This window comes from Lagenorhynchus albirostris, chromosome 2 (assembly GCF_949774975.1).
Source record: "Lagenorhynchus albirostris chromosome 2, mLagAlb1.1, whole genome shotgun sequence".
Taxonomy (NCBI): domain Eukaryota; kingdom Metazoa; phylum Chordata; class Mammalia; order Artiodactyla; family Delphinidae; genus Lagenorhynchus; species Lagenorhynchus albirostris.
Window position 1 is genome coordinate 159,813,465 of NC_083096.1, and position 13,395 is coordinate 159,826,859.

The window sequence follows — 13,395 nt, forward strand, 5'->3', positions numbered from 1 at the left end:
ATTCTCAGTTGCTTGGAAGTAATTTGGAAACATTTTCACTTTCTAAAGTTCCATCAAGTGAGCCTTTGTATAGAGTGCAGGTTTTGTTCTTAATTTTTGTAAGGCAGATTTTTGTTTTTAATTCTTTTTCATTTGGTTTTTCATATATGAGATGGAACAATGAAATAATGAGCCTTAACAAGCAATGCATGAAAACTAGTCTTGATAGTTTCTTAAGTATTAAGAAATGCTTTACAGAAAGGAAGGTTTACAGAAAGGAAGACCTATCTATCTTCAGTCAGCCTTCTAGATGTGTCTAAACAAAACATATTTGGTTTAATCCAGGAAATGCAAATTCAAATGCCTTTAAGAAATTGACACAGAATAGATGTGAAAAGATTTGGGTTACCAATAATAGGGAATGTTGGAGTCTGAAAAAATGGAGGATGTCTGCCGAACCTAAGATACTTAATTTTGCACCTGGTCCTTACTGAAAGGCAGTATAGTAAAGCATTTGGACACTTGGACCCTGGACCTAGATTGCCTGGGTTCAAGTTCCAGATCTACCACTACGTAGCATGTGGCTTTAGGCAAGTTAGCTTATCTCACTAGGTCTCTTTCCTCATCTATGAAAAGCAGGTACCTCAGAGACTATTGCGAGGATTAATCAATAATGTGAAACGGTCAGAAGCTGCTGTTGCTGTTGTGATGATAGTGTGGTGATGGCGGTGATGCCACCGCCCTGTCACATCACAGAATCCAGGATCTCTTGTACCAAGCTCCATTCTCTCCTGGAGCACAGAGTTTTAGGAAGTATCTGGAGTAGGACGGCAAGAGTAATAGAACAAGTGATTGCTCTGTGGCAGGTACTGTGTTAGCTGCCATCACCTATGGACTCAAGGTTTACGATATCAACCAGACTCTCAGAACTTTCCAGCCGCCCATCTACATTTCCTCAGTCAGCTCCCTTGTCCATTCTGCACAATTTCACAGCTGATTCACAATTTCACCTCCTTTCTGAACACCCGTATTCTGTTTGTCAGCAAATAGCAAATAGTGAAGATGTCCTGAAAGCAGAGAAGCTAGGTTTAGAACTCAGACAAGCCACTTAGAAACTGTGCCTCTTGAACAAGTCCCCAGACTCCTCTGAAACTCTCTTTTCCTATGAGGATAACGATGGTGCCTACCTCAGGGGGTTGTCAGGATTAAATGAAATAATGCATATAGACCCCAATAATTATTAGCTAATCATGTAATCTCACTTTCTACTGTGCAGAGAAAATAGAAGCCATCAGGTAATAACCCCTTCCACTTCCTGCTTCCCTGGCTCGCACGTCTGTCCTTGTCACTTCCCTCCCATCTAGAAAGAGGCCCAAGGCTAATCCCTCCATGGGTCTCTGGACCTCCTTCCCTTCTGCCTTCCTAGTAAGCTTAGTCTGTTTTTACTTCTCTCCTCTGAACTGTGGACCTTCCATTTCTATTAATTTCCCTCAGCCTGTAAGACCGAATTCAAGAAACCTTTCCTTAGTACCTACTTTGTGCCAGGTGCTGTGTTAGGTGTTGTGGGTAAAGATGAATTGAATGTGCTGTAGTCTCGGCCCTCAGGAAATCTGGGTCCAGTGGTGCATGTGGTCGACGTCCAGTTAAGCCCCAGTCCAGCAGAACTCCTCTTTTCCTTCCCAGTGGTGTGTTCTCCTTCTCCCTTTGCGCCTGTATTCGTCAGGGCTCTCCAGAGAAACAGAGCCCTCTGGGCCATCTGACGAGTCTTGAACTCTCCCCGTGGGTCTGTGACACTCCCACCTCCTGTGAGCTTGACTTACTGCTTTGCTGACCACCTCCGTGTCCTTTGCGGGCATTTCGGTCAATCTGCAGCTCAGACGCTGGTACTCCTCCCAAAAGTTTTACTCCTCAGCCCTCTTCTCTCACTCTATACAAGTGGTTATTTTAGCCTTTGGGGTCATGACCCTTTGTGAGTCTGGTGAGAAAATGGATCCTCTCCCAAGCTGATCGCAAACACCCAATATTTTGCATATAATTTCGGGGGATTCACAGACCCTATGAAGCTTACCTCCATTCCCCCACCACTTCACTAACCTGGCAAAGTCCTGCTCAGCCTTGAGACCCAGCTCATAGGGTACGCCATGCCCTCTGTGGACCCTCCTTAACCACTCCCTCCCTAGCAGAGGATAGGTGCCCCTCCTGGGCACCGGCCTGTCTTGGCACCAGCCGTGGTGTTGTGACGGCCTGCATCTCTGCCTGCTCTCCTACTAGGCTGAGAAGTGAGCCCCCTGAGCTCCTTGTATATCATCAGTATGTAGCAGAGTGTCTCGCACTTAGTGCGCGGTAAACATTTAATGAAGAGCAAATGTATGAATCTGTTTTTAAAGCAACCCTGTTAATGCATATTGAAATCCTTACTTTACAGATATAGGAGCTGAGGTGTAGAGTGAGTTGTCCAAAGGAAGGAAAAGACAGAGCTAAACTATAAACCCTGGGCTGTTGGCCTCTTAGTGCATTCTCGTCCCGCCACACCGGGCAGTCTTGAACACCTGTAGTCCGTTATAACAGCACACCTCTGCCCAGCTCTCTCTGCTAGAGTCAGGGATGCTACTGTTGGGATTTACATAAGAGAACGGGCCCAGAAAGACAGCAGACGTGGCCACAGCCAAAAGCGGGTCCTACTTGGCCTTGTTCCCCGACCTCCGTCCATACCATTTGGGTCTGGGGTGGGGTCCTCATAAATCCAAGTGTTGGGATAAGAAAGCATTCCTCATGGCTCCTCAACCGCTCACAGCTAAAAATCCAGAACCAAGGGAGAGGCCTCAAAGCCATCAAGTGGGAGTTCAACCCAGAGACTAGGTACCAGGCAGGCACTCAACAGAACTAGGGATGAGGGAGCAGAGCAGAAGTCAGGCGTCCATCCGTTCATGGCTCACTCATTTGTTCGTTCACTCAGCAAATATTTATCAAGCTCTTCCTGTGTGTCAGGCACTGATACATACCCGAAAGATACAGCAGGGAGCGAAACAGAGTCCCTGTCCCAGGGAGCTTCCATTCAGGTAGAGGGAGACAGGCAATGAACACATGAAGAAGTACATGCAGAGTGTGCCAACTGCTATGGAGAAAAGCAGGGCAGGGCTAGGGGGCTGGGCAGTACTGGGGAGGTTGTTTATCTGGTCGTGAGGGAGGGCCTCTCTGCTAGTGACATCTGAGGGGGCACCGGAGGATATGAGTGCAGGAACCAAGGGATGTTCCAGCCAAGAGGGAAGCAAGTACATAGGCTCTGGGGCAGGAACTTGCTGGTTCAAGGAACCTCGAAGAGACCAGCGCCACTGGGTGGAGTGAACTCCACTACTGGGAGGAAGCGGGGAAAGCCTGGGCCCTACAAGCACCAGAACACTCTTCCTTCCCTGCCCAGGGTTGAACAAATTACAGAAGGAAACAGAGTCATAGGTGGAAGACAAAATATCACTTTTACTCCAGATAAAGACTAAGTTGGAACCCATAGCTTAATGTGAGAGCCGAGTGGAATCTGCTCAATAAACCCCAGAACGGGGTGGATTCACACACAGTCAGAGGCAGCACTGCACTGGGGCGGGCATCGCTCCATTGCTGGGGAGAGCCTGTCTCTGGAGGAGTGGGGCAGAGCAGCGCTGCCCACAGGCCGCCGGGTCCCAAGAGGAGAAAGGCAGGGCTGAGCCTTTATTCTTCCCAAATTGCACGATGGGCCGCTCCACGTTACCCGGGGCAGAGTAAGGAAGAGAGCAGAGAGAAAGGCCAGGAATTACATGAATTGAACTCCCTTCACGTGGAAGGAGTGGGGGAAGGGTTGTGCCCCCACTAAGAGCTCTGGTTCCCACTGGTCTGTCAGAGTGACCAGTCCCTCCACGCAGGCATGGTTAGTATTGACTCTGGCTCCATCCAGATTGGCCCAGGAACTAGGCTGGGTCTGCATGACATGAGGGGTAGTCACCAGTGTATCTGGCGAAGAAGAGTGGAGTTGGGGAGCCAGGGGATAAGGGAGAGGAAACAAGGCGGGAGGGACAGAGAACGACGCTGTGAACCTAACACCCTGTGGAAGTCCAAGAATGACTTCTCTCGTGTTGTCCAAGCGGTGGACATGCCTTCAAAGAAAAGGGAATGTCCACATGCTGATTTCAGGGAAGCAGAATTTTGCAGCAAAAGAGACTAAAGTTAGACCTAACGCTGAACTTCACTGATGGGCATGAGAAACGCCAGGTGAGGAGAGGATGGACTTCGGGGGATATGGAATAACAGGAGGGCTTACCTCTCTTCTGTTCTGATTACAGCGATTACCTGTGGACACCCAGGCAACCCAATGAACGGCCTCACCCAGGGCAACCAGTTCAACCTCAACGATGTGGTCAAGTTTGTTTGCAACCCTGGGTATGTGGCTGAGGGGGCTGCTCGGTCCCAGTGCCTGGCCAGCGGGCAGTGGAGCGACGTGCTGCCCACCTGCCGAAGTGAGTCACCCTTCTTCTCCCCTCCCCCACCCCCAGTACCTCTGCCATCTCTGGTCTGTGACCCACAAGCGGAAGCCAGTGGATTCCATTGTGGTGCTACTTTGACCAAATGGGGAAGACTTGGGACAGAAAAGAACCATAAATGGGGGCTTTCTCAACCCCTAGATACAGCCACGTCAAATTTCTTCACTGGTTATGTAAAGAAAGCAAAGGACGTTCATCTTTCAAACTAGAAATGGAAAACCATCTTCTGTTTACATTTCGTAGACCCAATAATTCACCATTATCATATCGAGCCCCATTCTTGATGAAAGAAAAACAACCACAAGGGTTCAAATGAAAACTAAAAAGCCAGCAGTCTAGGGGTTGGGATGAAGGAGGAGGGAAGAAATGAAACCACGGACTCAGGAGGCAGACTCTGCGTAGAGGATATTCCAGCCCCATTCGGTCTTTTTAGGAAACAGCTTCTAAAACTTTTAAAGGCTGCTCACAGCAATGAAGGGCAGTGGAGCTGTCTGCCTCCACCCAAGAGTGGCCTGGCAGGCTAGCCGAGGTTCAGGAGAGTCAGACAGAGTGAACTGTGAGCGAGGCCAGCCCTGGTCTGGAGGTTGATCAAGTCTTCACAGCTGTAAGGTGTGAGGACTGAGACTCCCTCAGATGACAGCTCCTCCTCACGGTGTTTGGGGGTGCACGGCGATTGGCTGTGCAGCGTGTCACAAGTCATTTGTAACTGATATTAAAGAACCAAATTTTTCAAATGATGTTTTAAAATCATTAAAGATACATTCACAGCTAACCTTAAAATAACATTCCTCTCAACATTTCAAGGTGCCATTTTCAGTGAGACAAGGTTCTAGGGAACACAGGGGAAATTGTCATGACCTTGAGTTGACCTTCCTTCCATCACCTATCCAGGCAGGAAGGAGCTGAGAACTGATGCTTTGGGGTGTTGTTATCCCATTACCCCCTTCTCCTCAAGAACTGTGCTCTGTCTCCGCAACACAAGGTCCTGTCCTGTAACTTCAGCTCCCCCCGTCCCAGCCCCTTCCCGGGGTGCTGTACTCAAGAGACGATCTTGGAAACAGACAGCTGGGGTAAAATCCTTAGAAATGATGGCCTCTGCTCCTTCTCCCCACCAGCCTGTTCTCTACTCTGACAGAGTGACCTGCCTGAAATGCAAATCTGATCAAGTCACTCCATGTTTAAAACACCTCCCGAGACTTCCCACTGCCCTTAAGATAATAATAGTCTCCTCTGCTGGTTTAACGGGGCCCACAGACCTGGCCCAGCCTCCTGTCCACTCTTCTCCACTTCGTCCACCCCCAGCCTCAGCTCTGCACTGGGTCCCAGCCACACTGAACCTCTTCCGGAGTCCTCACACAGTGCCCTGTGCCCATAAACCCCCCAGGGCACCAGACACAGTTTCCTCCAATGCATTCTTCTCTGTCCCCTCCCACCCTCTCTTTGTCTGGGTGATTTCTACCCAGTCATCAAGAGCCTCCTTCTGGGAAGCCTTTCCTGCTCCACCCCCTGCACGGGGCTAGCTGCTCTGCTTTGTGCTTGCGGAACATTCTCTGCTGTCCCTATCAGAGCACTTATCAAACAGGATGATTGTTCATTTGTCCCTTTCTCTCTAGACCAGTAGTTCTCAACTGGGGATGATTTTATCTGCTCCCCTGTCCCCACAGGGGACAGATGTCGGAAGACATTTTTGGTTGTCACAACTGGAGGGTTTCTATCGGCATCTAGTGGACAGAGGCCAGGGATGCTGTTAAACATCCTACAATGCACAGGACTGCCCCCTCAATAAATAATTATCAACCCAAGATATCCTTCGTACCAAGGTAGAGAAACCCTACTCCAGACTGTAAGTTCTGTCATATCCTCACTGCCCAGCACAATGCTTGGCACTCAGTATATCACGATAAACAACATGAATGAATAAAGGCTACTTACCTGTTTTGTGACTCCAACCGCTCTGAGCCTCAGAGAGGTTCATCAGAAGTTAAAACAGCTCACACCTGAAAAGCTTATCAAAGATTTTAAGTACTGGCCCTGCCCCCCTTATGATGCATATGAGATTCAGGTAAAATGATGGATGTGAAAGTGTTTTGAAAGCAAAAGTACAGATCATCGGGCTTCCCTGGTGGCACAGCGGTTAGGAGTCTGCCTGCCAATGCAGGAGACACGGGTTTGAGCCCTGATCCGGGAGGATCCCACATGCCGCAGAGCAGCAGGACCCGTGAGCCACAACTACTGAGCCTGCACTCTAGAGCCCGTGAGCCACAACTACTGAAGCCCACGCGCCTGGAGCCTGTGCTCCGCAGCAAGAGAAGCCCCCGCTCACCGCAACTAGAGAAAGCCCGCGCGCAGCAACGAAGACCCAATGCAGCCAAAAATAAATAAATTATTTACTTTTTTTTTAAAGTACACATCATGGGTTATGAATAATATGGTCATTATTCTCAAATCTCACTCGATTTTGAGTTAAGCTGCTTTGGAAACACTTCAGGATTTAAAAGTCAAATTTATCCCCCAGGATTAATCTCCCCCTGAAATACTCATAAACGTGGTTAAAACAGTTTCCAGAAGAGCCCACCCCGCTTCCACAGCTTTGCTGAGGGAGACATTGTATCAGGGATCTGCTCACAGAGAGGAGGCATCCCTGCCCTCAAGGGATTCTTGTATTCAAACAAATCACAATGGAGTGATCCAGGTTTGTACCGGGAGCACTGAGGAGGGAGAGGTTAACCAGTCTGGGAGGAGGTGGGAGGGCTCCTGCAGGGAGGTGATGTCTAGCTGGACATGGAAGAATGAATCCCTTAACCAGGTGATCAAGGTGAGGGGAGAAGTACAGCAGCCTCAGGACAAGCTCACCTTCCCAGGCAGGATCTCCTTTGTGTAGCCTGTCTTGGTCTGGAAATTTTGCTGTACTGGAAATATGTGCCTGTTTGGACTTCGGAATTCTCATTTAAAAGCGTAGGAAAATCCTCACGTCCAGGTCTCTACATCTAATCATCCCGTTCCATTGCAGTCATCAACTGTACAGATCCTGGGCACCAAGAAAACAGCGTTCGTCAAATCCACGCCAGCGGCCCACACACATTCAGCTACGGCACCACCGTGTCTTACCAGTGCAACCACGGCTTCTACCTCCTGGGCACCCCGGTGCTCAGCTGTCAGGGAGATGGCACATGGGACCGTCCCCGCCCCCAGTGTCTCTGTAAGTTGATGTTATCTACTCACAATGATCACCCGTGCCTTCTGACAGGATGGTCCATATCAAAGAACAGCCCTCCTCTGTGTGTGTGTGTGTGTGTGTGTGTGTGTGTGTGTGTGTGTGTGTGTGTGTTCACGATGACAGTCACTGTGGCTGGTCTACGGATGTCACAGAGCATCTTGGGCCCTGTTGGGTTAGTTGCCACACCAATTCTCACGCTTTCTCTGTTCCTGGCTACAGGCTTATTCTCTTTCCTCTCTAGTGCTGCCACCAACCTCTTCAGCCTCCAGGGTTCCCTTCCTTCAGGGGTCCCGACTGCATAGCGGGACACTGTCTCCCATGTTACACCCTCCTTGCTTTTCCAGAAAGACAACACATGAACCCCTTTCTCTTGAAAGACTGAAGCAGAAATGCCACGGACCCTGGAGGCAGACCGACCTGGATTTGAATTCTGGCTCTGCCACTAAACATGCTGTGAGGTTTGAAAGAAGTCCATTAACCTCTCAGATCCTCCATTTCTTCATCTGTAACAATGATGCTAATGCCTCTTCCATAGGGTTATTAGAGGATTAAGTGAGAACATCCATTAAAAGTGCCTAGTACAATATGTCTGGTATATAGTAGCTACTCAATAAACAATAACTGCTTTAACTGTAATTAGGAAAAAATATGGGGACACCATGTGGGGAAAAAAAGGATGGGGGAGGCACTCAGAATCCTGACATCTGGTGGCTAGCCTCACACATCCTGAAGAGAAAATCAGTTCCTTGGGCTCCTGATCTCTTGTCACTAATGATGAACCCTGTGGGTTACTCTCTCCCCTCTCTTCCCAGTAGTAGAGGTGAAGATGCAGTCCCGAGGGACTGATGGGCATTGAGCTGGTACCATTCAGTAGTCCTCTTATCTGTGGTGGGTCATACATATTTTGTAGGCCCCCCAGTCTGGATGACTCCATCTCATTATGCCCTTGTGCCTCTAGGTATGATAGGAGTCTGGTACAGCTACTCACCTGCCCATATTTCGCTTGCTTGAGGACCCCAACCTGGCCATCCAGCCCCATTTATGACTGACAAATCATCTGGGGTTGGAAATGGACAGCCACCTGAGTACAGTGGTGACAGCTGAGATTCAGAGTGCATGGTGGTTTCAAATTGCTGTATCTTCTGGTAAAATGAGGCTTTTATCATAATCAAGTGACCCTATCTATGTTCATTTTTTGCCCCAAAGCTTATTTTATCTGATGTTAATATTGATATAATTAATATACCATTACATCAATATTATCTATAATCATTTCCTTAGGAGGATTTAATCCACTTCCATTTTTCTTCCTTTTTTTTTGTAGAGAAATATAATTCACATACCAGAAAATTCACTTTTAGAATATATAATTCGGTGATTTTAATATATTCACAAAATTATACAACCATCACCACTATCTAATTCCAGAGCGTTTTCATCACCCCAGGAGGACACCCTTTAGCAGTCACTTCCCATTGCCCACCACCACTCTATCCCCCGGTAACCATACTTTCCATCTGTGACTTTGCCTATTCTGGACATTTCATATAAGTGAAATTATGTGTGTGGCCTTTTGTGTCTGACTTCTTCCACTTCGCATAAGGTTTTCAAAGTTCATCCATGTTGTAGCATGTATCGTTTACTTCATTCCTTTTTATGGCCAAATATTATTCCATTGTATGGATACACTGCATTTTGTTCATCCATTCATCAGTTGATGGACATCTGGGTTGTTTCCACTTTTTGGATATTATGAGCAATGCTGCTGTGAGCACTTATGTACAAGTTTTTGTGTGACCATATGTTGTCAGTTCTCTTGAATATATACCTAGGATGAAATTGCTGGGTCATATGGTAACTCTGTGTTTAATTTTTTAAGGTTCACTGTTTTCTAAAGTGGCTGCACCATTTTACATTCCCATGGGCACTGTATGAAGGTTCCAGTTTCTCCATAGCCTCATGTACACTTGTTATTGTCCATCTTTTTTATTACAGCCATTCTAGCAGGTGTGAAGCGGTATCGCATTGTGGTTTTGATTTGCATGTCCCTAATGACTAATGATGTTGAACATCTTTTTATGTGCTTATTGGCCATTTGCATCTCTTCTTTAGAGAAATGTCTATTCAAGTTCTTTGCGCATTTTTTAATTGGGTTGTTTGTCTTAATATCTTTTGATTTAACTGTCCTTTATATATTCTGAATACTACACCTCTATCAGGCATATAATTTGCAAACTTTTCTCCCAAAGATAATTCTGGATGATGTCCTTTGATGCATGAAAGTATTGAATTTTAATGAAGTCTGAGTTATGTTTTCTCTTCTGTTGCTTGTGCTTTTGAAGGAATATTTAAGAAACCACTGCCTAATCCAATGTCATATCATAATCCAATATCATGTCATCTGTGAAAAAACATAATTTTACTTCTTTCTTTCCAACCTGATGCCTTTTATTTCTTTTTCTTACATAATTGCCCAGCTAGAACCTTCAGTACAATGTTGAATAGAAGTGGCAAAACAGACATTCTTGTCTTGTTTCTAGTCTTTGGAGTAAAGTCTTCAGTCTTTCACCATTAAGTATGATGTTAGCTGTGGGATTTTTGCAAATTCCCTTTATCAGATTGAGGAAGTTCTCTTCTACTCCTAGTTTGTTGAACATTTTTACCACGAAAGGGTATTGGATTTTTTCAAATGATTTTTCTGCGTCTATTGAGATGATCATGTGGGGCTTTTTTTCCCTCATTCTATTAATATGGTGTATTACATTGATTGATTTTCATATGTTGAACAACTCTTGTGTTCTTGGAACAAATCACTCTTGGTCACGGTAAAATTCATTTTAATATGCTACTGGATTTGGTTTGCTAGTATTTTGTTGAGGATTTTTGCAACTGCATTCATAAGGAATATTGGTCTGTAGTTTTCTTTCCTTATGATATCTTTTGCTTTGGTATCAGGACAATGCTGGCCTCATAGAATGAGTTGGTAATTGTCCCTCTTCTTCTATTTTTAGGAATAGTTTGAGAAAGACTGGTATTATTTCTTCTTTAAAATTTTGGTAGAATTCATCTGGTCCTGGGCTTTTCTTTGTTAAAATTTTTTGATTATTGATTGTTTCTACTTATTTGTTATAATTCTCTTCAGATATTTCATTTCTTCTTGAGTCACTTTTGGTAGTTTGTGTGTTTCTAGTAATTTTTCCATTTCATCTAGGTTATCTAATTTATTGGTATACAACTGTTCATGTTCATGTTCTGTAAGTAAAAACTTACAGAAGTTTTTACTTCTGTAAACTCAGTTGGTAGTAATGTCTCCACTTTCATTCCTGATTTTAGAATTTGAATCCTCTCTCTCCCCCCCGTATCTATCTCTCTCTCCCTCCCTCTCTCTCTGGCTCTCTCTCTCTCTCTCATCAGACTAGAACATTTGTTAATTTTCTGACCTTTTCAAAGGACCAACTTTTGATTTTGTTTATTTTTGCTATTGTTTTTCTATTTCATTTATCTCTGCTCTAACCTTTTTTATTTCTTTTCTTCCATTTGCTTTGCTCTTCTTTTTCCTAGTTTATTAGAGGGGAAGGTTAGGTTGTTGGTTTGAGACCTTTCCTCTTTTTAATGTAGGCAATTACAGTTATAAATTTCCCTCTGAGCACTGCTTTCACTGTATCTCATAAGTTTTGGTATGCTATGTTTTCATTTTTGTTCACCTCAAGTGTTTTCTAATCACTCCCCTGATTTCTTCTTTGACCTACTGATTATTTAGGAGAGTGTTGTTTAATTTCCATATATTTGTGGGTTTTCCAAATTTCCTTCTGTTATTGGTTTCTAGTTTTATTGCATTTTGGTTGGAGAACATACTTTGTATGATTTCAGTCTTTTAAAATTTATGGAGATTTATTTTTCTTAGCTAGATAATTATTGAATGTTTTACCATTCAATAATTATCTTTTTAGTTAAGCTGAGGTTTAACTGTTCATTGAGTTCCTATTTCCAATTATTTATTTTGCATTTGAGAAATCAAGGCAATATTTGTTTTTCAAATTTGCTTAATTATTTCCATAGTGTATTGTTCCTATGTAAACGTGTTCTTTTTTTATATTTAACGTATTAAATATACTTACTATGTATTCTATATCTGACACTTCCAGTATCAGCGTCTTTTCAAGTCTAGTTCTGCTACTGTCATTTCTGCTGCTTCTCACTCTTGGTGACTTGTTTCTCATTGTTTTATCATGTTTACATTATGATCTTTTGTCTGACTGATCTTAATCTGTGGGAATCAGGAACCAAGCTCTCAGTCTGGTAGAAGCCAATGCCTAAAAGTAGGCTAGGCATTCTCTCTCTCTCTCAAAAAAAAAAAAAAAAGTGGCTAATGCTCAACAATTGCTGGTATTTTTTACTACAGAAAGCCAGCGGTCACTTCTTTTTCTCTTTGGGTTTTACATGGTGCCAAACTCTGCTTATAGTAATCACTGACACCACCACATTATGTTTTTATTAGAGACACAGAAACCAAAGGACCGACCAGTTCTTTTTGGAGTAGATTTTCCCAAAGCAGACCCCATTCAAAGACAGCAATGTTTATTACTTCCTCTAAATATGAACTTCAGCAAGATTCCCATAAAAGGGATATACTAGCATCAGAATTCAATTAGCCTATTCACTTGTTGAAGGGGGAAAGCATAGACGTTTTCCCTGAGATTTGGTGAGACTATTTCAAAAACACCAGCCCTGAGGAACTTGCACTGGCTGTAAGTCTCTAGGTCCCGGGTGACTCCCAGTAAAATAATTTTCACTGATGTTTCATGGTTATCATGACATTATTTTAGTGGACTAATTGCATTTCTACTCCTAGAAGATCCAATTACCTGTGAATAGGATTGTGACAAATTGAAGATGACTATACATATCCCCTAGTCAACCATGTCAATCAGCTGTTCCTTCCAGGTGAAGGCAAACTGCTTTAATTAGTGCGGACATGCAGGGACCAAGGAAAATGCATGACCCGTATCTATGTTATATGCCGCTTCCCTGCTAAAGTGCTTTAAGAAACAGTGTAAGCTCTGGAGGTGGCTGGCCATTAGTCCAACTCTCATACTTATGGTTTAGGAACCAGGGTGCGGGGCTTTTTCATTTTGCCATCGGACTCAGCATAGTCCGCACCCAATCATGAATTGCTGATTTATATTATTGTTCTTTTTTTTTTTTCTTATGGTACGCGGACCTCTCACTGCTGTGGCCTCGGAGCGCAGGCTCAGCGGCCATGGCTCACGGGCCCAGCCGCTCCACGGCATGTGGGATCTTCCCAGACCGGGGCACGAACCCGTGTCCCCTGCATCGGCAGGTGGACTCTCAACCACTGCACCACCAGGGAAGCCCTATATTATTGTTTTTTGCTTAATTACAATTTTATACTTTCTCAATCCCCTGTTATATGTGTATCCTGTGTAATGCAAGAAAATCTGCTACTATTAGGAGTGCTAAATACCTATCTTGCTGATTTTTATGTACACATTTAAGCTTACTACATAGTTAGCAGCTAGAGAGCCACTGCAGAAACTGGAATGATCCAAAGAGATCCCATTTGGACATGGGCATGAACCTTAAAAACATTAATCTTTTATATCGACAAATTGAGAAATGCAGCAACAGCTATTCACCTTGTCTTTGTTCTTCGCCTTCTAGATTTTTATG

General features: G+C 44.6%; 1 protein-coding gene across 1 annotated transcript in view; it reads left to right on the top strand.

Moving 5' to 3' along the window:
* CSMD2 (CUB and Sushi multiple domains 2) overlaps positions 1-13,395 on the top strand; it is a 669,690-nt gene that overhangs the window by 616,636 nt on the left and 39,659 nt on the right. The window contains exons 54-55 of the mRNA XM_060142710.1: positions 4,290-4,463; positions 7,498-7,686. Of these exons, the coding sequence (XP_059998693.1) occupies positions 4,290-4,463; positions 7,498-7,686 (363 nt within the window). The remainder of the gene's footprint in view (positions 1-4,289; positions 4,464-7,497; positions 7,687-13,395) is intronic.